Source organism: Oncorhynchus clarkii, chromosome 10 (assembly GCF_045791955.1).
Source record: "Oncorhynchus clarkii lewisi isolate Uvic-CL-2024 chromosome 10, UVic_Ocla_1.0, whole genome shotgun sequence".
NCBI classification, from domain to species: domain Eukaryota; kingdom Metazoa; phylum Chordata; class Actinopteri; order Salmoniformes; family Salmonidae; genus Oncorhynchus; species Oncorhynchus clarkii.
Genome location: NC_092156.1, coordinates 13,400,906 through 13,428,390, shown reverse-complemented (window position 1 = coordinate 13,428,390; position 27,485 = coordinate 13,400,906). Strand labels below are relative to the sequence as shown.

At 40.8% G+C, this 27,485-nt stretch overlaps 1 protein-coding gene across 4 annotated transcripts; it reads left to right on the top strand.

The window, feature by feature from the left end:
• The first annotated feature begins 254 nt into the window (after positions 1-254).
• LOC139418028 (prolyl 4-hydroxylase subunit alpha-2-like) lies at positions 255-27,485 on the top strand. 4 transcript variants are annotated; one of them, XM_071167124.1, is made up of 15 exons: positions 255-350; positions 7,216-7,315; positions 8,867-8,963; positions 9,275-9,426; positions 11,073-11,210; positions 11,973-12,212; positions 14,961-15,160; positions 19,506-19,682; positions 19,862-19,932; positions 20,027-20,126; positions 20,640-20,693; positions 22,045-22,098; positions 25,711-25,779; positions 26,007-26,103; positions 27,075-27,485. In XM_071167124.1, the coding sequence occupies exons 2-15, from the start codon at positions 7,234-7,236 to the stop codon at positions 27,143-27,145; spliced, it is 1,602 nt and encodes a 533-aa protein (XP_071023225.1). In that variant the 5' UTR covers positions 255-350; positions 7,216-7,233; the 3' UTR covers positions 27,146-27,485. The 4 variants fall into 4 exon arrangements, 3 of the variants coding, with proteins under 3 accessions (XP_071023225.1, XP_071023224.1, XP_071023226.1); XM_071167123.1 differs by lacking the exon at positions 22,045-22,098 and adding an exon at positions 22,146-22,211 and having other exon boundaries at positions 267-350; XR_011635266.1 differs by having other exon boundaries at positions 275-350; positions 22,045-22,211; positions 27,075-27,142.

Here is a 27,485-nt window from a genome sequence, read left to right as displayed (position 1 = left end):
GCCTCAACTAAAGTAAGATGGGAAAGTAGGGTCTCTACTAACCAAATAGAGTTATTTTTGGAGGGGGACTGTGTCATACATACCCAGCAGCACTTCGTTCTCCACCACCCCTGTGGCCATTGATTAAAAAAGCCCTCATAAAAATGTATACAAATTCAATATAATCTGAATGAGTTGCACTGTTTTGAAATGAGGGCGTTTTATTTTGAAGGTGTCATTACCACATAAAACTGACGTCATCATTTGTGCTGCTGGCAGAATACTCGTGCTAATCGCCTACCCCGGGCGGTCTTGAATATATGTTCTGATGCGGTTAAAGGTGTAGGATAGTCTTGCAAGGGAAAGAAACGGTAAGATTTCATATACATTTTCATGTTCCAAATGCATACTGTCATGATATCTTACTTGATCTAATATGTAATATCCACACAGAGGCGCGCATCATGTTATTACTTTAACATGCTGTGTATGGTTGTCAATAACAACTGCCCCGTTTTATGGGACATTCTTGATGCTAAACTTGGGATTTCTGCTGAATTATTTAATGAAATCGTGAATTGCTCGCTTTTGCACATGTGTTTGCTTTACGTGCCTTGTTGGCAACTGTAGCATAATGCAGCAAAAATGTAACATGACTTGCAGAGAAAGTTTTAAAAGTTTTAGCCAATATTGCAGAATGCCATTATAACTTCAGGTTTTTGAGGGGTAGGTAAGCTATATGTATTTATAACATTACATATACATTCACCTTTCTCTCAACATAAAAAAATAGAGCGATTTCAGAACAATTTACATTCACGAGACCCAGAAGTGTTCCAGTGACGGGGATTTCTAGAAAAGTCGGTGTCTTGGCTGACGTCACTGGCATTGTAACGGCGTGAAGTAGCAAGAAGATGTGATTTCCAGACGTTGAGACAGCCGGTCTGGGTTATTTTTGTCCTTATGCTGGGGAGTGTTATTGGATACGTTACTTTACTTTGATCCGTGAATCAAATATACACATATCTAATTTATCTGTTTAACAGGGAAACAATAGAAAGATCCGCGATAGGCTAAGTAGCCTAGTTATAACGGTACTACAATGCATATTTGATATTGCCATAGGTGGAACCTCTTACTTTTAGTACGTCTTTGTGCATTCTGGCTGCAGATATGGCAAGCAGCCATGCAGGTTACAGAACTGAGAAAACTAAGAAGCAAGCATCCCAAAACAATCAGTTTGAATTGAACCATTTATGCTCTATAATCCATCAGACTCAGTAAAGTCGTCATTGACAAGTCGTCATTGACGTCATTTACTCCTCTATAGCCCTACTGTCAGAGAGAACTGCTCAAATAAGACAAAGGAACAAAGTCATCATTCCCCAGAAACAAATTCGATTTAATTGGGGGAAGAAACTTGCAAAGGACATTTCTTATTTGCAATGTCATTATCTGTGTACAGAGACTCTACTACAATGTAGGTTTACATCTCAATATTCTGTTTAAAGAACATCATTACTTGTCTGTGTGTGTCTGTGTCTGTGTGTGGTGTAAGTGTTTGCGAATGTTACTGCAATATAACACCGGAATTTTTTGAGCCCATATGTGTACACAGCCAGGAGGGAGCTTGGTGTTAGATCAAGTTTGTGTAATGAGTGCCTGCACTGCTTGAGTCAAACTGTATAAACAGATATCCAGATAAATGCCAAAATAGAGGTGAGCTAGCAGTGACATCATGAGGCTGAATGCTGAACAGTGTTGCTGCGTCCTTGATTGGATGCTTTGCAGTTCATTGTGGAGCTCACGTCAAAGGTTGCTCAGGCTGACAAACAACAAACAGTTGCAGTAAGACCTGGACTGTATTGAGGATCTTGATCACTTAGCCCTGACCTTGTGTCAACTCTGGACCCTTATCAAACTTACTGGATCTCAGCTCATCATACATATTGGAGAGGTCACTTGCTAGCCAATACTGCTCTGGAATAGTTCAGAGTTCTATTCTTGAACACATCTCCTTCTTTCAACTCAAGTAACACAGAGAAAACATTTTTTACTAGTGTGCTGCCGAGATGGAAGGGAGTGAGCGGGTTGGCCTCCTGTTCCCTCTAAGCTTTGCGGGGGCGTGCAGCTCCCTGGAGAATGCCGCCCAGAAGAATTATCAGCCTGCGCAGAGAAGCACAATATTCAACTTTTCCCCCATAGGTAACACTATCAACATTTGCTTTACTGTGGGAATTGTAATCGAATCAATGCAATTTGAGCCACTTTCAATGCAACGTGCCCGAAACAACTATGCAAGACTTAGTATGCAAAACGCATCGGAGTAGGTTTCTATTGCATTGACAGGCACGACTCAGGCTTGTACTCGACACAGACCGGTGCACCATGACCAATCAGAGCTGCAGCACGCCTATATGCAAATATAGATCTGTGCCATTCACTTTGAACTGGACTGTGTTAACAGTATGAGCGGTCGTGAGTAGATGTGCTTGAGGCTTCTAAACAGCTTCTACCCCCAAGCCATAAGGCTCCTGAACAGCTAATCAAATGGCATCCCAGACCTGTTGTATTCGGCGCATGTGACAAATAAAAATTGATTTGATTTGATTAGAGATCAAAGCGAGAGCTGCATGTAGCAATGTGCGCACATTTGTTCGTATCCTTTGCTAGTTTGTGAGTAATTAGCCCAGTTATAGATAATTTGCAGTCAGCAATGGGGGAGTGATTGCTTCTTACAAGAACACAAAACGTGTACATTTCTAGACAACTTTGAAAGGCAAGTGGGGTAAAGAGCTTTTTTTTGTCTTAAAGGGGCAGTGTTGAGTTTTGAGACAGGTTTGAATAAGCTAAGTAGCCAATAGGTAGGGTTGCATGATTTGTCTGATTCTCTGTAATAATGGTATGGGAAGTGTATAAACAGCCCTGCATGTTTTTTTCAGTCTCATGGGATGTAGAACTACATTGAACACCACAAGCAGTTGGCTGCTGCTTTAGGCTGAATGATTGAACAGCTATTTCCATGTTAAGGGATGCATTTTCTCCATTGTTTTTGATGGTAGGCCACTCTGGTAGGTCTACATTATCATCATCCACAGTAATCTACTTGACCACTGTCTGAAACAGTAAAGGGGGTACAGCCTCAGTTTTCACAGTAAACGCACAGAATTTTCACAACGTTGAAGTTTGCACTCAGCAGACCTGAAATTTGCTCAGCGCCCCAAAAAATTTGAGGGAAATTTTACTCCTGAGGTGAAAGGTGTTGTGGGATGAATGTTTTAGCAGTGTGTTGTGAGTAATGAGTTAATGTTAGGAAATGACAGATATCTGGAAAGGTGAAGTCTGAGGCTTGGGTGGGTTGTCTCAGCATGTTCTCAGCCTGGGGAGGGTGTGTGTGTTTATGCTTGATCAGGTCATTTATCCAGATTAACTAGAGAATATCTATTTTTACACAGCAACAGTTTCACTGTGAGTTCATCCCAGCCTCTGGTCAATGTTGAAACTGGAACGAACTACAAAAATCTCTGAAACTGGAAACACTTATCTCCCTCACTAGCTTTAAGCACCAACTGTCAGAGCAGCTCACAGATTACTGCACCTGTACATAGCCCACCTATAATTTAGCCCAAACAACTACCTCTTTCCCTACTGTATTTATTTATTTATTTATTTTGCTCCTTTGCACCCCCATTATTTTTATTTCTACTTTGCACATTCTCCCATTGCAAATCTACCATTCCAGTGTTTTACTTGCTATATTGTATCTACTTTGCCACCATGGCCTTTTTTTTGCCTTTACCTCCCTTATCTCACCTCATTTGCTCTCATCGTATATAGACTTGTTTATACTGTATTATTGACTGTATGTTTGTTTTACTCCATGTGTAACTCTGTGTTGTTGTTTTGTCGCACTGCTTTGCTTTATCTTGGCCAGGTTGCAGTTGTAAATGAGAACTTGTTCTCAACTTGCCTACCTGGTTAAATAAAGGTGAAATAAATAAAAATAAAAAAAATAAAAAAAATGTTAAGCAAAAATAAATATAATGTACAATCAGTCAGTAGCTAGATTGGTATATAAATTAGAGCCCTACCGATATGTTTTTTTGGGGGTCCGATACCAATTCCGTTATTTGGGGGGGACAAAACTTACCCATGCCGATATTTTGTCATTATTTATTTTATTTAACCTTTATTTAACTAGGCAAGTCAGTTAAGAACAAATTCTTATTTACAATGACCGTATACCCCGGCCAAACCTGGACGACGCTGGGCCAATTGTGCTCCGTTCTATGGGACTCCCAATCACAGCCGGATGTGATACAACCTGTATCACAGATATACAGTGCTTTTGGAAAATATTCAGACCCCTTGACTTTCCACATCTTGTTACGTTACAGCCTTATTCTAAAATGGATGAAATTGTTTTTTCCCCTCATCAATCTACACACAATACCCCATAATGACAAAGCACAACAGGTTTTTAAAAATGTTTGCTGGTAAAAAAATAATAAACAGAAATATCACAGTTACATTAGTATTCAGACGCTTTAGTACTTTGTTGATGCACCTTTGGCAGTGATTACAGCATCGAGTCTTCTTGGGTATGATGCTACAAGCTTGGCACACTGGTATTTGGGGAGTTTCTCCCATTCTTCTCTGCAGATCCTCTCAAGCTCTGTCAGGTTGGATGGGGAGCGTTGGTGCACAGCCATTTTCAGGTCTCTCCAGAGATGTTCGATTGGGTTCAAGTCCGGGCTCTTTTGGCCAATTAAGGACAATTCAGAGACTTTTCCCGAAGCCACTTCTGCGTTGTCTTGGCTGTGTGCTTAGGGTCGTTGTCCTGTTGGAAGGTGAACCTTCACCCCAGTCTGAGCACTCTGGAGCAAGTTTCCATCAAGGTTCTCTCTGTAATTTGCTTCGTTCATCTTTGCCTCGATCCTGACTAGTCTTCTAGTCCCTGCGACTGAAAAACATCCCCACAGCATAATGCTGCCACCACCATGTTTCATTGTAGGGATGGTGCCAGGTTTCCTCCAGACGTCCTTGGTATTCAGGCTAAGAGCTCAATCTTAAGAATTTGTTCTTAACTGACTTGCCTAGTTAAATAAAGGTTAAATATTATTTGTATTTTTTAAAATCGTGGTTTCGTCAGAACAGAGAATCTTGTTTCTCATGGTCTGATAGTCTTTAGGTGCTTTTTGGCAAACTCCAAGTAGGCTGTAATGTGCCTTTTACTGAGGAGTGGCTTCCGACTGGCCACTCTACCATACAGGCCTGATTGGTCGAGTGCTGCAGAGATGGTTGTCCTTCTGGAAGGTTCTCCCAACTCCACAGAGGAACTCTAGAGCTCTGTCAGAGTGACCATCAGGGTCATTGTCACCTCTCTGACCAAGGCCCTTCTCCCCCGGTTGCTCTGGGAAGAGTTTAGGAGGTTCCAAACATCTTCCATTTAAGAATGATGGAGGCCACTGTGTTCTTGTGGACCTTCAATGCTGCAGAAACGTTTTGGTACCCTTCTCCAGATCTGTGCTTCAACACAACCCTGTCGACCTCATGGCTTGGTTTTTGCTCTGACATGCACTGTCAACTGTGGGACCTTATATATATCAGGATAAAGTAAGACCCAGATGCAGACCGTGTCGAAGTAACAATGTTTATTACAGCAACAGAGGCAACCGTACAGGACGGCAGGCAGGCTCAGGGTCAGGTCAGGCAGAGGTCGGAAATCCAGATAGGGGCAAAGGTACAGGACGGCAGGCAGGCTCAGGGTCAAATTATTTCCAACATTTGGAAAAAGTCAAGGGGGTCAATACTTTCCGAAGGCACTGTAGGTAGTGCTTTAGCTAGAAGCCATCTCTGATCCTCCTCCTCTCCCTCTGCTCATAACATCACACAAATTATTATTGGACTCATCATCTGGAAAGACTCAAGGGATTGGTATAATTTTGATGAAAACAATGAATTGCAAAATGATGGCATATACTGTACATATAAATCTATCAATTCTGCCCTCCCTTTTCAGTGTTTCACTTTTAAAAGTATAGCATAGTAATAAACAATTGGAAGCATAATGTAGAACTAGTTACAAATATTTAAGAATTTTAAATCCGTTGTCATAGCTTTCACGGTTCAATCAAAACTAGACACAAACAGTTATTGATTAAGCTAGTTTTTTTTCCAACTCCATAGAACACATTTAGCATGCTTCAGATTCATGAGCTCTGTTTGACAATTAGATATCACACTGTATTTTACTAGACGTTGTTGGTGGTGGTAATCCCAAATTCGAGCTGGATTAAGGAGAAGAAAGGGGTCCAGACAGTTTGGAGTGAGCTGTGATTTATTAGACAAACTGTCAGTAAACAGTCATAACAGGAATTATATGGTGAAGCAGCTGGAGAGAGTTCAGAAACACTCTGCACAATGCTGCTTCACACCCTGTATAACCTCACTGTAAACTCTCTCTCTCTCTCTGAAGTATGTCTTTTGTGTGTCTATGTCAACAGTATTTGGGGTTTTATATAGGAGAGAGAAAGTGGAACATGTTATTTTGTCTTTGGTCGAATGAGTACTTCTTTCAACCAAGTAATTCCTCTGTATTTGTGAGCCAGACAGGTTTTTGGGATTCTTAACCATTAGGGAAGCAAATGAAGCAGCAGTCTAGTACACTCTGCATGTCCCCTAACCCCAAGACCCCATGAACCCAAGTTCCAGACATACTGTAGTTGGTTACCAGACCTTTTAGCACTCCAAAGCTCCACTAGCTTCCCTCTGATGTGTTTTAAGAGGCGAGGAGAGCGTATATGATGAGTCAAGGGAAATTCTTTTGAGATTCACTATTAGTCAACCTTTCTCATCAAGCACGTGATGGGCCATCCCGAATGAAGGCCCCTGGTTTTGCAGCCATTTTAGACTCAGATGACAAGACGCCAGACAGCACAGGGCCTACCAAGTAACAACTGGCCAGTAATGGCTCACATATTAGGAAAAGGCCTGTTGGAAACTATTAACACAGCATTATTGCACAGACAACTTTCAAATAATGGAAACATTGCCAGTTAAACAATTTTTCTCATATTGCATCTCTGAAAGCCTAATGTAATTTGTTGTGTGGATAATGAAAAGGATATGCCTGATTGACTAACTGACATGCCTTTCTTAATCGCCCCTGAGGGGATACATAACGTTGAATTGAATTGAATGACTGACTGACGTGATTGTGTGATGTCATTGCAGGTCTTGTCTACCAGTACAATGAGAAAATACCCGTCCCTCCTCTCCCTGGCTCTGGTCTGCTGCTACTGTAGCGTACAGGCTGAAGTTTTCACCTCTATAGGTAAGCCTATATGTACTGTATACCTATACCATTACGCCTCTGTAGTGTATGCCTGTACCACTACAAATCTATAAGTAGGCCTATACCATTACGCCTCTGTAGTGTATGCCTGTACCACTACAAATCTATAAGTAGGCCTATACCATTACGCCTCTGTAGTGTATGCCTGTACCACTACAAATCTATAAGTAGGCCTATAGCATTACGCCTCTGTAGTGTATGCCTGTACCACTACAAATCTATAAGTAGGCCTATACCATTACGCCTCTGTAGTGTATGCCTGTACCACTACAAATCTATAAGTAGGCCTATAGCATTACGCCTCTGTAGTGTATGCCTGTACCACTACAAATCTATAAGTAGGCCTATACGTATAGGTATGACATAACATCAGGGTTTTTTGTGTAGAAAAGTATTGAGTGGGCTGCCTAAATGTTTTTTCTGACCACCTAAGTCCAAACAATAAAATCAAATGATAATACTTTTTCAGTGTAAACTTAAACAACTTAAACCAGATATAAAGTATGCAAAAAAGATAAGGGTCCTATATAGTATTTAAATAAAGAATATTTGAGAACTAACAATCACCAAATTAAAGCTAGACCGTCAGGGAGAATCTAAAGTGCCAAAGATGATGCATTCAGGAGTATTTTGTCATGGCATGGGACCCACATTGATTTTGTTATAATGTTTGAGTCACTCAGATAGCATAAGAACATGGCATAGGTCAATAAAATAATTATCTCGATCACATTTTCTAAGTCTCTGAACTCTTCTCACATCTGACCCGCATAAAAGCAGCATAAAAGCAGCAAAGCTATCAACAGAAGGAAACGCCTGCATCAGACAAAGCTTAGGAGAGTTTACATCGTTTAAAGCAGCCTTATTAACAGATTTTCTCAATACAACAAATGTTAGTAACTAAGCAAGTAGAAGTTGTTCTTATTCAGTTCAATTTCTGAAATAACATTTTGAACTTAATTTCACTCCAAGGGTTACCAGCAGCCTGTATAATGTTAGTTGAAGTAGTAATTTACTTTACTTTGCTTAGTTTGGCAGCCATTAGACTAAGATACAAATGTGCCGTGAAGCTGTTTCACTGTCCTCCTGGCAACCGCATTGAGCTCACTCCTAACTGTCCAGCGTTGCTATGGAATTGTTTTCTGCATACATCGGGAGCCACACCCCCTTACCTCAAAGACACATGTATATTTATAATGCGGTGTGGTTGGACACATAATACTACACAATCTCAGCAGAGGAGGCTACGTGTTGAGCATTTTTTTGCGTTTTCACTTACTAAAGTCTGTGTCGGAAACTGTTCAGAAAATTGCTTAAATATTTCACGGACCATTAAACCGAAGCACATTCTGCATCCACTTTCTCTCAGGAAATGATGATCATGGGAAATGACTCGACCTGGTTGCCTAACACGTTTATAACATAGGTGTACAGTAGTCTGTTATGACACAAAAGATTCAGGATATTGAATGAGTCGTCTTCAGTTTTCAACTTCACAGAATTGCTTTTTTCCCTTAAACCTTCTATTAGGTCAAATGACAGACCTGATATACACAGAGAAGGAGTTGGTTCAGTCCTTGAAAGAATACATCAAAGCAGAGGAATCCAAACTAGATGCTGTGAAAAGGTGAACACTACAATCTGTAACCATAGACTCTGTAACCATAGAATCTGTAACCATAGACTCTGTAACCATAGACTCTGTACCCATAGAATCTGTAACCACAGACTCTGTAACCATAGACTCTGTAACCATAGAATCTGTAACCATAGAATCCTTTTAGCCTTTTTTTTCCCAATGATGTTAATTTGCCAGAATATGCCTAACTGACAGATGGAATAGGTCAGTTTGAGAGATGATCAATGATCGGATTGTAGCACGACTGGAGATACTATTCTACTAGCCTGAACCTGACTCTTTCCCTCCATGTGCTGTAGCTGGGCCAACAAGCTGGACGTGCTGACGCGTGCCTCTACCTTAGACCCGGAGGGCTACCTGGCCCACCCCGTCAACGCCTACAAGCTGATGAAGAGGCTCAACACGGAGTGGTCCGAGCTGGAGAGCCTGGTGCTGCAGGACCCTTCAGACGGTACGATAGGGATGGAGGGAGGGAGAGGTTACAACTTCTATATAGCTTCTCTCTGTGTGGGTGTGTGGAGGCTTGTGGAGAAAGGGGTGTGGGGCCAATTGTGATCCATCATGCTCCAACCCCACATCTGCAGAGTAGAGTGGAGCTGAGAGAGAACACTGGCTGTGCAGCTGTAACTGTATCAGTTTACATTGGTCACGTCTTCAGTGTGTGCGTGTGCGTGTGTGTAATTGTCTTCTGTCTTACTTATATGTTTGTCTTTGCATGCTGTATGCACAGCCATGCAACTGAGCGTAAATGTGGGCCCACCAACTTGGTGTTGTCAGATGTCTGGAAGGAGGCTAAATGGAAGGTCCAGTGTATTTGTTGATATTAGGGCTGGATCGTAACACACTCTGTGTGTTTGTTATCTAGCCATCACTAGAGGCAACAAAAATACCTGTAGATACCGTTATTATATCAGCTAGTCTCCCTTAGCCTATACGTCAGTGGTTCTCAAACCTCTCCTCAGTCACCCCAAGCCGTTCCATGTATTTGATATATTCCAGAGCTAGCACACCTGATTCATCTTGTCAACTAATCAGCAAACCCTTGATTAGGTGTATCAGGTGAGTCAACAAAATATTGAAATGTCTTGGGTTCCCTGAGGAGAGGTTTGAGAACCACTGCTATACGTGACTAGAATCACAGTTTACATTCTCTAGTTATCTGAACCTCACACACTAGATCACATATTTTATCATTGCACACCAGGCAGCTCCACTGCAGATGTTCTGTGCTTGGTGCCTTTGACTATTTGTATGCATCCCAAATAGCACCTTATTATTGCTGAGCGATTAGTGCTGCTTGAGGTCGGTTCGGTTTCATTTCAAATTTACTTCAAATTATTACTGTTTTTGATTTCAGTCATTTTTTTAGACAGTAAATGCACTATGCGTTATGTGGGGGGAATGCTCTAACAACACAGAATAAAACAATTATAAAAGTCCCATGATGCTAGTGACTTCCCATTACTGCTTATCACTTATTAACCATAATTTCTTCATATGACTTTACTTTAATAAAATATTTGTTTTATTTAATGACTTTATTCCAAGTCATCATCTCATCTCTATAGAGCTGCTGCCTGTGCTGTCTGACAAAATAACATTTTTAGTAGTTTTTTAAAGTAAATAAGGCATACTTTTATGATCGCTGAATAGCAACTATCAATCACTTAGATCATATATTTTCAGGTAGAGATACCTCACGAAGCAACTGCTTTCTATCCCTCTCGCACATTCTCTCCGTCTCCGTGTCTGCTCCACACAGAACGGACAAGTAAGCGGGCATGCAATGGATTATGGTCATAGTAGTTAATTGTCCTGTTTTCTGCTCTAAACTATGTCGAATATTGGCCTGTTTGAAACTACAACTCCCTACTACATCGCACAGTTCAGGCTTGATCTGATTTATTTCTACAGAAACTTTGTATCGAGCTCACAGTCAATTTGTTATTTATGTGCCCTGGTCAAATTGTTATTTATGTGCCCTGGTGCACTATAAAATGAATAGAGTGGTACTTGGGACAAAGCTTTCGATGACTCACAAGATTTGAATCATTTTAAACCGTTTCACTCTGTGTATGTATCACTGTGGTCCCTCAGGGTTTATCTCCAACATGACAGTACACAGGCAGTACTTCCCTGACCAGGAGGATGAGAAAGGTGCTGCCAAGGCACTGATGCGTCTCCAGGACACGTACAAACTGGACTCTGAGAGTTTCGCCAGGGGCAAACTGCCAGGTAAAGAAGGAGTGTTGTTATTCTCTCTCTGACTCCCTGCAGACACAGATAAAATCACTCCAACGCTGCCAAGGAAGATTCTAGAAGTCTCCATATGTGTTATCACAGTGTGTGAGCTGAGCGTATCTCAACCTGGCCCTTCCAGAATGCTTCGAACAAGCTAAGTGCTACTGCAGAGTGGTTTCTATTTCTTCCAGACAGATGTCTAACCTCTCCAGAAATGCAAGCTAAAACAGAACAGCCTTGACACCAAGAGCAGATGCTTTGACCACACATTCACTGTGTATATTTGTTTTACGACAAATGTGCATCCTTTCTTAGTATTCTACCCCACTAAGTCTGACAACTCTGTCAGAAAAAGGATAAAAAGCAAAGTGTTTTGATTTGCCCCTCTTATTGTTGCAATAGCAACATAATCTACAGTATCACAGCACCATTATGAATTTATGGAGCAATTTTATGGAGTAAACCTCATAAACAGTTCATTAACTGGTTATAGATAGTCTTATTCATGTAAGTTGTAATGAAGTGCTAAGAACAGAATGGTACATCAATACTATACTGTACTACACTATACTAAGGGTGGCAACATTTCCCCAAATTCCAATACTTTGCAGAAATCCTGTTTGGAGGATTCATGGATTTCCTGCTAATTCCCTCCTGATTCCAGGAATCTTCCAACTGGGAATTCTGGAAAACCTGGTAATTTTGGGAAAGTTACTGTAATTTTGCAACCCTAACTATACTATACTATAACTGCAGGGATGCACCACAACGCCATCCTGACAGTGGATGACTGTTACGACATGGGGAAGACGGCGTACAACGAGGCAGACTACTACCACGCAGTGCTGTGGATGCAGCAGGCCCTCAGGCAGATGGATGCAGAGGAGGAGCACGTGGTGTCCAAGGCCGATGTCCTGGACTATCTCAGCTACTCCGTCTACCAGATGGGAGACCTGCCCCGCGCCATCGAGTTGACACGCCGCCTAGTGGCCATCGGTAGGACACACACGCGACATACCACTGATACTCTTATACTCTCACTATCTCAATCTCTTATTATCTTACTCTCTCTCACACAATGTCACTATCTCCATCTCTTATACTCTCACTTTCTCTCACATATTCTCACTATCTCAATCTCTTATACTCTCACTCTCTGTTACAATTTCTCACTATCTCAATTACTTATACTCTCACTCTCCCTCACACATTCTCACTATCTCAATCTCTTATACTCTCACTCTCTCACACAGATTCCTCACATAATCTAATATTCTCATGCATTCTCACATAATCACCATCTCACCAACTCTCATATACATCTTCCATAGTTCCAGGGTGTAACCAAGAGAGTGGTCATGGTTTACTATTTTGAACTGCATCAGTGATGTTGTGTGCTGAAGGCTGCAATTATGGCGATCTGGTTGCTTTGTTTGAATGTGAAGTTAAATGGACCAAACCCGAAGGCGAACAGCTAGGAAAATCTACCAGTGCTGTCATATTTACCAAGGAAAGAATCAGATTTATAAGAGTAACATTAGCAACTGTAGTTAGCTAGAATAACATATTTCCGGGTAGTTTTCCCTAGTTTTGGTATGTTTTTGTGTGTTTGTGGCTGGAAAAGTGCTACTTTTAACCGTTTAAAGCGTTTGAAGTATATTAAGGGAAATACCGCACTAGGGAGTTGTCAGTAGATTGTTTTTGTCAAGGTAACTGTAACTGACCTAACTAAAATACAGTGCATTCGGAAAGTGTTCAGACCCTTTCACTTTTTCCACATTTTGTTACGTTACAGCCTTATTCTAATATTGATTAAATAAAATGTTTCCCTCATCAATCTACACACAATACTGTAGGGGGTGTGTACTGGCGGCAGAGAAGTCAGGCACAGGAGAGCAAAAACTGATTTCCAACAGCGCAGTTTAATAAACAAAACCACCATAAACAGAACCATAAATCAATTGGTAAACAAAGCCCGTTACACACGAGCATAACGTGCACAAGCACTACAATAAACAATTCCCGACAAGGACATGGGGGGAACAGAGGGTTAAATACACAACATGTAATGATGGAATTGAAACCAGGTGTGTGGGAAGACAAGACAAAACAAATGGAAAATGAAAGGTGGATCAGCGATGGCTAGAAGACCGGTGACGTCGACCGCCGAACGCCGCCCGAACAAGGAGAGGGACCGACTTCAGTGGAAGTCGTGACAAATACCCCATAATGACAAATCTAAAACAGTTTTTTTTTATGTTTGCAAAAAAAACAGAAATACCTTATTTGCATAAGTATTCAGACGCTTTTCTATGAGACTCGAAATTGAGCTCAGGAGGATCCTGTTTCCATTGATAATCCTTGAGATGTTTCTACAACTTGATTGGAGTCCACCTATGGTAAATTCAATTGATTGGACATGATTTGGAAAGACACACAACTGTCTATGTAAGGTCCCACAGTTAAAAGTGCATGTCAGAGCAAAAACCAAGTCGAAGGAATTGTCCGTAGACCTCCGATAATGGATTGTGTCGAGGCACAGATCTGGGGATGGGTACCAAAACATTTCTGCAGTATTGAAGGTCCGCAAGAACACAGTGGCCTCCATCATTCTTAAATGGAAGAAGTTTGAAACCACTAAGATTCTTCCTAGAGCTAGCCGCCCGGCCAAAATGACCAATTGGGGGAGAAGGGCCTTGATCAGGGAGGTGACCAAGAACCCGATGATCACTCTGACAGAGCTCCAGAGTTCCTTTGTGGAGATTGGAGAACCTTCGAGAGGGACAACCCTCTCTGCAGCACTCCACCAATCAGGCCTTTATGGCAGAGTTGCCAGACGGAAGCCACTCTTCAGTAAAAGGCACATGACAGCCCGCAAAAGGCACCTAAAGGATTCTCAGACCATGAGAAACAAGATTCTCTGGTCTGATGAAACCAAGATTGAACTCTTTGGCCTGAATGCCAAGTGTCATGTCTGGAGGAAACCTGGCACCATCCCTATGGTGAAACATGGTGGTGGCAGCATCATGCTGTGGGGATGTTTTTCAGCGACAGGGACTAGGAGACTAGTAAGGAAAGATGCACAGAGTAAAGTACAGAGAGATCCTTGATGAAAACCCATTCCAGAGTGCTCAGGACCTCAGACTGGGGGGTGAAGGTTAATCTTCCAACAGGACAACGACCCTAAGCACATAGCCAAGACAAGTACTGAGTAAAGGGTCTTTACTGAGTAAAGGGTCTGAATACTTAAGTAAATGTGATATTTCTGTTTTTTTGCTTTGTCATTATGGTGTATTGATGAGGAAAAAACTATTCAATCAATTTTAGAATAAGGCTGTAATGTAACAAAATGTGGAAAAAGTCAAGGGGTCTGAATACTTTCCGAATGCACTGTAACTGAATGCAACGTTGCCATATAATCCCTAGTTTTGCCTCTCATCTCATAACACGTAATGGCAATTATGAAATAACTGCAGTTGACTGACTCTAAAGACCACAAGAGGGCATCTTATTTCAGACATTCAATGTAAGTGTTTCTATCCTTGAAAATAAAATTTAAAAAAATACATGTTTTAGTAGCATGTAGAGAGAGACAGTTGTTATTCACTCAAACCAGTGATGAGAGTTACACATTGTTGAATTGTGCAATCACACAATGAATTAATGCTGATTCTAATATATTTCCCTCATATTCCCCATGTCCTGTTAGTCTGCGTAACTGCATGACCCGTGGTGTTCTTACAGACTCTAGCCACCAGAGGGCAGGAGGAAACCTGCGTTTCTTTGAGAAGCTGCTGTCCAAGCAGCTGAACGAGCTGAACCAGGAGGGCCAGGAGCCAGCCACAGAGGAGCCCATCCAGCTGGGGACCTACAAGAGACCCAATGACTACCTGCCTGAAAGGGAGATCTACGAGGCCCTGTGCAGGGGAGAGGGAGTCAAAATGGTAAGAGACTGATTGTCTAAGACTCTTCTAAGACAGTTGATTAGGGGAATGGCCAAAAGTTAGATTTACAATCTGTATGGCTATGCCTCGATAATGTCAATCTAGAGAGAGGCCCATGATGAATAAACTGTCCAAGTGGTGACATGAATGAGGGATTAGTGCTTAATTTGAGCTGGATCCTGCCGGACTGTTTTGTTCTGGAACCCATTTTCAAGGACCTCTCGTGGTATGAAAAATAATTTTCACTATGTGCAATGTACAAATTTCCAAAAAAGCAATCAGGGTTAATTCAATTTGCCTCCTCTTTAATTATCCTGTCCCCTAAAAAACATAATGTGAAAACGTACCTGATATTCTAAGAATTGATTCGTGTTGGGCCGGCCCGGGTTTATGGTTTGAGCAACATTAAAGCTTATAGACCAACGCGTGACCGTTGCTGTGGTAAGAGAAGCTTGCGCCTGTATCTCTCACAGAACTGGAATGAGATTCCCTTTCTATGATATCTCTCTGCTCTGATAGACATGAGCCTGCAACATTCATCTCTCCACCTTTGCATCTTCATCAACCCTTAGTAAACCTGTGATTGACTAGATACAATGCTATTTCACAGTGCTGATGTAAAAACGTATGTGTTATGGCTTTACACCCCATGCTATAATGTGGATAAAGAGTTACTTGTCTAACAGAACACAGAGGGTGTTCTTTAATGGAAGCCTCTCAAATATAATCCAGTTAGAATCAAGAATTCCCCAGGGTTGCTGTTTAGGCCCCTTGCTTTTTTAAATTTTTACTAATGACATGCCACTAACTTTAAAGCCAGAGTGTATGCGGATGACTCAACGCCATACACATCAGTTACTACATCGACTGAAATGACTGCAACACTCAACAAAGAGCTGCAGTTAGTTTCAGAGTGGGTGGCAAGGAATAAGTTAGCGCTAAATATTTCTAAAACTAAAAGCATTGTATTTGGAACAAAACACTCACTAAACCCTAAACCTCAACTAAATCTCGTAATAAATAATGTGGAAATTGAGCAAGTTGAGATAACTAAACTGCTTGGAGTAACACTAGATTGTAAACTGTCATGGTCAAAACATATTGATGCAGTAAAAGCTGAAATGGGGAGAAGTCTGTTTTTAATAAAGCGATGCTCTGCCTTCTTAACAACACTATCAACAAGGCAGGTCCTACAGGCCCTAGTTTTGTCACACCTTGGCTACTGTTCAGTCGTGTGGTCAGGTGCCACAAAAAAAGGACTTAGAAAAATTGCAATTGTCACAGAACAGGGCAGCACAGCTGGACCTTGGATGTACACAGAGAGCTAATATTAATAATATGCATGTCAATCTCTCCTTGCTGAAAGTGAAGTAGGGATTGACTTCATCACTACTTTTATTTATGAGAGGTATTGACATGTTGAATGCACTGAGCTGTCTGTCTAAACTACTGGCACACAGCTCTGACACCCATGCATAGAGGAGAAATACAGATCAGAGTTGGGTTATAAAAAAACATGTGAACATCCCACAGAGCACCATTAAATCCATTATTAAAAATGGAAAGAATATGGCACCACAACAAACCTGTCAAGAGAGGGCCGCACACCAAATCTCACGGACCAGGCAAGGAGGGCATTAATCAGAGAGGAAACAAAGAGACCAAAGATAACCCTGAAGGAGCTGCAAAGCTCTATAGCGGAGATTGGAGTATCTGTCCATAGGACCACTTTATGCCGTACACTCCACAGAGCTGGGCTTTACAGAAGAGTGGCCAGAAAAAAGCCATTGCTTAAAGAAAAAAAGAAGCAACACATTTGGATGTTTGCCAAAAGGCATGTGGCAGACTTCCCAAACATATGACCATCTGGTCAGATGAGACTAAAATGAAGCTTTTTGGCCATCAAGGAAACGCTACGTCTGGCGCAAACCCAACACCTCTCATCACCCCAAGAATACAATCCCCACAGTAAAGCATGGTGGTGGAAGCATCATGCTGTCGGGATGTTTTTCATCGGCAGGGACTGGGAAACTGGTCAGAATTAAAGGAATGATGGAAGGCGCTAAATACAGGGAAATTCTTGAGGGAAACCTGTTTCAGTCTTCCAGAGATTTGAGACTGGGACGGAGGTTCACCTTCCAGCAGGACATTGATCCTAAGCATACTGCTAAAGCAACACTCGCGTGGTTTAAGGGGACACATTTAAATGTCTTGGAATGACCTAGTCAACGCCCAGACCTCAATCCAATTGAGAATCTATGGTATGACTTAAAGATTGCTGTACACCAGCAGAACCAATCCAACTTGAAGGAGCTGGAGCAGTTATGCCTTGAAGAATGGGAAAACATTCCAGTGGCTAGATGTGCCAAGCTTATAGAGACATACCCCAAGACACTTGCAGCTGTAATTGCTGCAAAAGGTGTCTCTACAAAGTATTGACTTTGAGGGGGGTGAATAGTTATGCACACTCAAGTTCTGTTTTTTTTGTCTTATATCTTGTTTGTATCACAATAAAAAATATTTTGCATCTTCAAAGTGGTATGCATGTTGTGTAAATCAAATGATACAAACTCCCCAAAAATCTATTTTAATTCCAGGTTGTAAGGCAACAAAGTAGGAAAAATGCCAAGGGGGATGAATACTTTCACAAGCCACTGTAGTTGCTGGAGTCAGTGGTGTAAAAAGTACCCAATTGTCATACTTGTAAAAGTTTAGATCCCTTCATAGAAAATGACTAAAGTAAAAGTGAGTCAACCAGTAAAATACTACTTTAGTAAAAGTCTAAAAGTATTTGGTTTTAAATATACTTAAGTATCAAAAGTAAATGTAATTGCTAAAATATACTTTAGTATCAAAAGTAAAAGTATAAATAATTTCAAATTCCTTATATTAAGCAAAACAGACGGCATCATTTTCTTTTTTATTTAGGGATAGCCAGGGCCACACTCCAACACTTCGACATAATTTACAAACATAGCATGTGTATTTAGTGAGTCCACCAGATCAGAAGCAATAGGAAAGACCAGGGATGTTCGCTTGATAAGTGTGTGAATTGGACCATTTTCCTGTCCTGCTAAGCATTCAAAATGTAAAAAATACTTTTGGGTGTCAGGGAAAATGTATGGAGTAAAAAGTACATTGTTCTCTTTAAGATTGTATTGATGTAACATTTGTAAAGAAGGGAATAATAGAGTAAAGTACAGATACCCAAAAAAACTACTTAAGTCATACTTTAAAGTATTTTTACTTAAGTACTTTACACCACTGGCTGAAGGTGCTTCAACACCCCTGATACATTGCAATACATTTGCCAAGGTTATAGAATTACTGCTGTCTGTTCAGAAGTAAATTAAATAATTCAGAATACTGCACAAGAAGCAGACCTATAATTTAGCCACAGAGGATCAACAATAGCTTGTAAAAAAAATAATAATAATAATGTATTGTCTATCTGTGGATTGTGTGTAGCCCAATCACAAGGCATGCCTACAGTCAGGAATGCACATCCGTCAGTGAACAGCATACAGCCGCCAAAACAAGCCTTTCGCAATATTTAGAATACAATCGCGGGAAAAACACAAGTTGGAAAGCAAATGGTTCCTGCTGAAAAGAGATGACTAATCTGACTGTAGGCTGCCAAATAGTTATCAACTTCCAAATAGGCCTATTGAGTGAAGAGAATTGTTTTAGAAAGTTAAACAAGAGCGATATAAGCTTTTGGCACGAGCGCATCGGCCATCGCCGGTGAGTGAGCTACACATCATTCGGTGAGTCAGTGAAACTAGAAAGCTTTTTTAGGACTATAATTTCCTCCTCATATTTTACATTATGTGTGTCTCCACACACAGGTCTAGGCTACAGATGGATTCAAGACAAGGACGTTTTAATTGATCTCTGATTCTCAGTTTGTCAGTGTGAAAGTACCCTGTCATTTCGATCATTTGTGATGTATTAAAAAAGATTCAGCTAAAGTTTCCAATTATCAAAAATTTGTAGAATTGCATGAAATGCATTCATAAATGGCCCAGTTTTTCTCAGACTCTAGTCTTACACCCAGTGTGCAGCTTCTGAAAGCGCCTCCACTCTACTGCTCTATGCCAACACGCAAGAGTGATGATATGCATGCAATGTTTTATTATAAAGTTGTTGTTTTTTCTGGTGTTCCGGTACCTCAGAACCCCTCAGGTCACACCCAACTCAGCTCCCTTTTCGTTCCGGCACCTCCCAATTTACAAATTAAGCACTGGAGAGGAGATGTGAGGTAACTTAACAGGGTTTTGGAGAGGAGATGTGAATTCCACTTTAACTCACACTCCCAACCCATTCCACCCTCCATCCCATCCAGACCACTGAGAGGCGCAGCCGGCTGTACTGCCGCTACCATGACGGGAACAGGAACCCTCGTCTGCTGCTCCAGCCCATGAAGGAGGAGGATGAGTGGGACAGCCCACACATCGTCCGCTACCTCAACGCTCTGTCAGACCAGGAGATAGAGAAGATCAAGGAGCTGGCCAAGCCCAGGGTGAGAGGAGCATCAAACTGGGCCAGTTCCACTATAACCTTAGATGGTCTCTGTTAGTAGATGGAATACTATACCGTATGTCTCAGTGGTAGTATTGAAACATCTTATCATAAGAGAGAGAATGTCTCAGAAACACTCAATGGTGTCAATATTAATTTATACTGTATGTCTTTGTATAGCTTGCAAGAGCTACTGTTAGAGACCCCATAACAGGCATTCTGACCACAGCAAACTACAGGGTATCCAAAAGGTGAGTCATTATGTAGATCATGTTTAGTCATGACTCATCTCTGGGTGAATGAGTCATGTTGTTGGGTTGAGTCAGTGGATGTCTTGTCCTTCAGTGCGTGGCTGGAGGGGGAAGAGGACCCTGTTATTGAACGCGTCAACCAAAGGATAGAGGACATCACAGGTCTGACAACGCAGACTGCCGAACTACTCCAGGTACCGATCACATACATAATACATACAGTCTACCCATGGCCGTGAGAGGGGGGGGCTGGGGCGTGCAATCCCCTCAGCACCCCTACTTCCTGCGGCAATGAGCCTACCTGGTAGACATAGATAACTATACATATAGTCGTGTTAGACAGGGGTATACTGTAGTTTACCTGTTACACTCATATCAACATTGGGCATTATGTTAGAATACCCCTCTTCACTTTGTGAAACTTAGCTGATCATTTAACAGTCATCTGGTTTTGTGTGAGTCGTTGTAAACTTCAGGCTTCAAAAGTTATCTGATCGGATTTCGGCAATCGGATTTGATTAAATGCATAGAAATAGAATGAATAGAGCAGGCGTATCATTGACTTGAATGGGGACGCCCGTTCTGTTAATTATATTTCTACGACTTTAATCCTATCCGATTCAAGAAATCCGATCAGTTAACTTCTGAAAAATGAGGCCCAGAGGTTGTCCAATAACTTAGCTTCTACTCTTTGTCTCACTAAACAGATTGCTAACTATGGGGTCGGAGGACAATACGAGCCACATTTTGATTTCTCCAGGGTAAGGGTAACCTCTAGACGGGGACTAAAGTGTGCTCTCTGTTGCATCTGGGAAGGGATTTAACAGTCATGTAGTCGTTTATCCTGCTGTGATCTATAGAGAAGTACGTTTTCACACGTGTAGCCACACGCCACTTGCTTATGTTGTTTTTCTCCATTACAATGACAATATATGTTGACCTAAAAATAAATTAGAGCTGCACATTTAGCTGTCAACATGCAAGACAGTGTCAAAGGTCAATGTGGACCTGTAAAATTAGGGGGATTCTGGCTCTCACCGACTGCTAGAGTCTGCTTCCCAAATGGCAACCTATTCCTTAAGTAGTGCACTATCGAGTGAAGGGAATACAGTGTCATTTGTGGCACAGATAGAGTGGTGTGTATCCAAGAGGGGCCCTGAATTCTTAAATGGCAGATTGCCAAAGGAGACCTAGATGACAGTTCAACCAAGTCCATAACCCCAAGGGCATATTCCTAGAAGGAGAATAACTCAGAGGGCATATTCCTAGTAGAGTAAGAATAGTTAGGAACAGTATGTACAGATATATTGGCAGCCTTGCATTTTACAATGGAGTGCAACGGAGCAGAATGTTCTGTTTTCTCAATTCAAAACTGGTTGAATGGCTATTTTTACCCTGTAGGCACCTGCAACCTACCACAGGTGAAATAAACGACATCATAAACAAGAATCCTTACCTCCAACCAAATTCATTTGAATTTTGTAACATTTAGTCCAGGTCATTTTTTACTTTGAAGTGAAAAATCTCAATTTAAGTTTAGACAAATACATGTGTAAACAAATATATGTGCACACACCAAAAGTTCTCAAGTTCAATTTACTTGAGAAGAAATAGTGAATCATGCAAAAAAAAAGACATTCAGAAGCTGGTTTGAAGTTGTTGGCATGCAGATCACAGCATGATGAAGATTGCATTTTGAGCCTTGGGGACCTCAGGTTTTATATTCAGTGAGTATGTTTCTTCCGTTAGGAAGATTCCAGACTGCACGCAAGATGCTCAGGTCCTCAACCCAGTGGTAGACAGTGGCTCTACTGATTCTTAGCGGCACCCAGTTGAAGTGCGCAACGTACTGTATCAATTGGACTACATGAAAATATATCCACTTAATCTAATCTATAATCAAAGGATTCAATATTAGATTATATTTAATATACTAAATATTCAATTGTTGCTCATATTTTTGTGAAATTAGTCAATTTATCCCAATGATTTTCAATAACCAAATTAAGTCAAACAGATATTAACAATCAATTTGGTCACAAAGGATTTCTTTAATGGCGGGATCCTACAGACATTTTAGTCTGGGTTAAAAGTTATAAACATTTGTTGCAGCGTCCTCAGGACATCATGGTCGATGGAAATAGACTTGCTACCTTCCTGAACTACGTAAGTACATGTCCCTGTGTGTATTCAACTTGTGTTTTACTTCATAGAAAGAGGAACCTGATGCTTTCAAAACATTAGGCACTGGAAATCGTGTGGCTACTTTTTTAAATTACGTAAGTATGGGAATCCAGTTGCTGCTGTCAACTTACAGTAGCAGCTAATGATTTAGGGCTCTATTCAACATTACAGAGTGATTGAAATTTAAAGGCAATGTTCCCGCTTTAGCGGAGTCTGCATTCACGTTGAATGCTGCATATGTCGGCTCAATCGGCAATTACCTTAACAGATTGAATAGAGCCATTAGATTCTTCTTTGTGGCTCTCTGTTTTGCATAATTGTTTTTCGTAGATCCATGACCTCCATTTCAATATTGGACTTCAATTGATTGCCAAATGGTTGAGAAACATGGAATGTCAATCAATGTTACCGCATACTCATAAAATCACTGGCCGTGTCCGAACACACATACTAGTGTGCTACATACTTAAACTGCATACTATGTACTCGTCGTCGCATACTATTTATCACGTACCGGTTAGTAAAAAGTATACAGCCACGGCCGCAATGCAGTAGCGACTCCTGACAGGCTGAGTAGGTGGGGCGGAACTGAGTGCGGGTGTATTTTTTTCAAATTCAACAGACATGCATCGCATTAACCAGCCTGATAATAGTTATTTTCTCTAAACTCTGAAAAGAATAGGAATGGAGTTATAGGCCTACTCAGGCTGTTTATAGCCAGACTATCACATTATAGCCAGACTATCACAGCCAACTATACCGTAGTATAGAAACTGATGGGAGTTGTGGTGGTAAACATACTTGATCTTGCTATAACTGCTGGTTTGAGTAAGGGCTATCATGGTGGTGTCCATTAAAACACAGAGATGATGTCCCAAAAAGCAGCAGCTACTCTTCCTGGGGTCCACACAAAACATGAAACATGACATAATAAAGAACATTAATAGACAAGAACAGCTCAAGGACAGAACTACATCAATTAAATGTTTTTTTTTAAAAGACATATGTAGCCTACATTTCAATACCAATACATACACAAACTATCTAGGTCAAATAAGGGAGAGGCATTGTGCTACGAGGTGTTAATTTATCTGTTTTTTGAAACCAGGTTTTCTGTTTATTTGAGAAATATTTAGATGGAACAGAGTTCCATACAATAAGGGCGCTATATAATACTGTACACTTTCTTGAATTTGTCCTGGTTTTGATGACTGTGAAAAGACCCCTGGTGGCATGTCTGGTGGGGTAAGTGTTTGTGTCAGAGCTGTGTGTAAGTTGACTATGCAAACAATTTGGGATTTTCAACAATGTTTCTAATAAAAAGATGAAGTGATGCAGTCAATCTCTCCTCAACTCTTAGCCAAAAAAGAAAAAAATGCCAGTAGCTCATTTACAGTGTGGTTGTTGCACCGTAGTTTGATGTTCAAAGGGCTGTTGTCCGGTTTATTATTTCAGTTGAATTGTTGAAGATCATGAAGATGGATAAGGTTGAGTATGTAAGAATGGGATGGTTAACAAGGACAGTTAACTAGGTAACAAAAACATACATGGTAGTGATTTCACATAAACAAGATAAACAAATATACTCATGAATCTCAATAACATATTAAATGAATATTACGGTGAAGAAACATACACAATAGGTTTAAATATGAGTAAATGCTTAAAGGAAATGAATATATCAAACAGTAAATGTTCTAAATCAAATTATAGTATAAATTAAGAAATAATAACAAAATGACTAGTTCATATACATCCAAAATACACAAAGGAAAAGGTTACAAGAAAATAGGTGTCTTGTAACAAAACACTTGCAAACTGAAACGGTTAGGTCTGCCACACTGATTAGTGACAAGTGTGGGTATTTAAAGATGGTGAATGAGCTGGAGTCCTGCCTCTGCTGGAGGGGGATTGGACAGGGGATGGTGGTTGATGATAAGGTGAGGGCTGTAGTCAGGGTAGGGCCAATTTACCACAGTAGTCCATATACAGCCCATCTATCCTATCTAAAAAGGACTGAAGACAGAAACTTGGTTCCATTTCAACATATGTATTAGTGAAACCAAAGTGCTGTAACATATATACATTTTATCAAATTGCCTAGTACACACACCAAAACTTTTAAAATTGTCACGCCCTGACCGTAGAGAGCTTTTTATGTCTCTATTGTGGTTTGGTCAGGGTGTGATTTGGGTGGCATTCTATGTTCTATTTTCTAAGTTTTTGTATTTCTTTGTTTTGGCCGGGTATGGTTCTCAATCAGGAACAGCAGTCTATCGTTGTCTCTGATTGGGAACCATACTTAGGCAGCCCTTTTCCCCACCTTTGATTGTGGGTAGTTAACTTTGTTTGTGGCACTATAGCCCTTAAGCGTCACAGTTGTTGTGTATTGTTTATTGTTTTTGTTGGCGTCACCTAAATAAAAGGAATATGTACGCTCACCACTCTGCGCTTTGGTCCACTTCCTTTGACGGCCGTGACACAAATGTTCAAATAAAATTGGCTATTGCACGAAAAACTTAGACAGTCCGGTGCATCGCAAATTCACAACCACTGGACAACAACATAATAAACTAAAGCACTGATAATTGGGAGGGAGATCAAAATGACTGCTAAGGCTTGATCCATAAATTAAATCATTAAATAGGTACCTTAGCCTACAAAACTCAAACAATCCATACTGTATGTTCCTTATCAAAAGGCCGGATTAACATGACATCTATAACGCAGCCACATCCCAAGTCCCTGGTGCTGACAGATTCAGAAATCAAAAGATGGTTTAGTATTTGGTTTAAAAGCTCTGAGAATGCATCATCTGCGATTGTGTTGTTTCTCACTATTCGTTGATTTATATAATTGATCAGCTGTTGTCAAAGCCGAAATGAGTACGATATCCGGGCATTTATAGTACACTGTATACTCGATTTTCGAAATACTGCATACTATTAAACTTAATTTTTTCGCATACCCAAACGGCCTACTATTTAGGATGCAAGGATGGGTATTTGGACACGGCCACTAACATTGCTACAGTAGATGGTGGTGGGAAAAAAGTTTGTCAAACACTGGAAATTGACCGTTGGAGTCTGTCAGTTAATTTCTGTGTTGTACCCAATCAGACCCTCAAGGACTGGAATTGCCCTCCCCTGCCCTACAGTACACCATAACATGCTATCTCATTTAATGGCCCATGCTAATACTGTAAATATGATGTGAGTGTGTAAATAGAGGTAGAATGCCATGCTTTGCAGAACTACAGTGCTTTTGGATGACTACTTTTTATACTGCACTTCTGTCTAGTTGAATGACTGGTTATTATGGATTTGGTGTTATGTTTAGTGTTATTAAACAATGTTTCAAGACTTCAAGACTTTCATAACCCTTCTTCAGATCTTCAGTAAACTTTAGAATTGCTACAGATATATTTTTACAACTTGGAAACTATCATTTGTATGATTACGCCTGCTACATTACATTTTTTAATGTAAATACAGAACACATCCCTTAGAGAAGTAGGCTACAGTAAATGGTATTAGGTGGAGTACTTCAGTGTATTAGTGAAGCCAGCTCACAAGGCAGTCTTTTCCCTGACAGATGAGTGATGTTGAAGCTGGAGGAGCCACTGTGTTTCCAGACTTTGGAGCAGCTATCTATCCCAAAAAGGTGAGATATAAACAATGTAACTGCTGTCAAGCACAGCCCTCAGCACTAGGGGCCAGGAAAAACTATTGGTCAGGTCACACGGTCAGAGAAATCTCCTAGCCGTAGCCATCATACAATGTTAGCCTTAGTTGAGAGGGCCCACACTATCTTATAGTGAGCCATTACGTTGATGCAGTGGTGACTTACATGTACTGAACAGGGTATGTCTTCTCAATGTGTGTCCACAGGGAACTGCAGTCTTCTGGTACAACCTCTTTAGGAGTGGAGAGGGAGACTACAGGACCAGACACGCTGCCTGTCCTGTGTTAGTAGGAAGTAAATGGGGTGAGTCAGATGGAGAGTTTAATCTTAACACACAAGCAGCCTCTCTAATCTCAATATGTTTATTGGTGTCAGTCATTTGATGTGTTTCTTTGACTACTTCCTAGTCAGTCTTCCTTGTGTTTCTCTAATGTATCCCTCATGTAGGCTGCAATCAAACCTTCATAGCAATGTTACGGCAGTGTTTTTGTTTACAAACTTCTGATGGCACATACACTTACTTTGATAATAGGAAGCCTTTACCTGTGAGTGGAGTCTTCCTGGTAGTAGTACGTTTCAACAGAGCCCTTAACCCCATTTCCACTGGCACTTTGAATTAAGGCCAAATTAGGGATAAATTCGAGCTGGGTCGAGGCCCAGTTTCACAGCCCAGTTTTACTAAGCAACTGCCAGCTAATCACCGCTGGACGCTGACACCACGTTTAGCTAGGTTGTCTGGGCTTGTTGCTGACTGTTAGCTATCACAATGACAAGCAGTACTGTAAGTAGTCAGACATGACACGAATTACCACTATAGATGGATCCTTCATTTATTTTTGCACTGCACAATACACTTTTATGAGAACAGTCAGTCCTCGAATGATAGCTAGCTAACGTTAGCTAACATTAGCTTGCAAATCAAAGTTGAAACAAGTCTGCTAGCTAACATGAGCTAGCATTAATTTGATCTGGTGAGGTTGTATTGAAACCTGTCATCTGGTTTGCTTGGTTAGCTAGCTCTGTTCTCGTATCTAATTATCATGTGTTTTTGTTCTACTTTACTTTATAGTACTATATATTGATTACTGCATGGTTGGGAAAAGAGTTTGCAAGAGAGGAAATGACTGTAATCGTGCACGTGACAATAAAACTTTAAGCTTTGAGTCGTTCCGTTAGTAGTAGGTTTTAGTCTGGCACATTGGAGAGCCCTTAGTCTGGCACATTGGAGAGAATTGAGATTGGCACTGACATTTTATATTTCTCTCTGTTGCCAGTGTCCAACAAATGGATCCATGAGCGAGGTCAAGAGTTTAGGAGGCCATGTGGCCTGACAGAAGTGGACTGAACCGAACCTCTCACCTCTCACACACACCCTACTGTGGTATCCATTCTGGCTTTTAACATTGAGTTGAGTCTTGACTCTTCAGTACCTATGCAGATAAAAGGAGGTGGATATGTGAATATACTGTGGGTATATAGCGTTAAAGGCTCTAATTTCTTGTTTTGTTTAGCATTATGATTTTTTGTTAAAAAAAAATGACATGCATAATCACATACTGACAGCACAACCCAATGAGAACTTACTGTTTTCTGTCCACTACATTTGCATTTACAGACTGCTTAAATTATTACATTTTTAAAAATGGAAAATGTGAACCACAATAAACAGTGTCTTTTATTAATGA

Excerpts from the sequence above, each read along its gene's own strand:
- LOC139418028 (XM_071167123.1), top strand. The coding sequence starts at position 7,234 with ATGAGAAAATACCCGTCCCTCCTCTCCCTGGCTCTGGTCTGCTGCTAC. Across the intron at positions 11,211-11,972 it reads CGCCAGGGGCAAACTGCCAG|GGATGCACCACAACGCCATC; the intron begins GTAAAGAAGGAG and ends CTATAACTGCAG. Across the intron at positions 22,212-25,710 it reads TGGCTACTTTTTTAAATTAC|ATGAGTGATGTTGAAGCTGG; the intron begins GTAAGTATGGGA and ends TTTCCCTGACAG.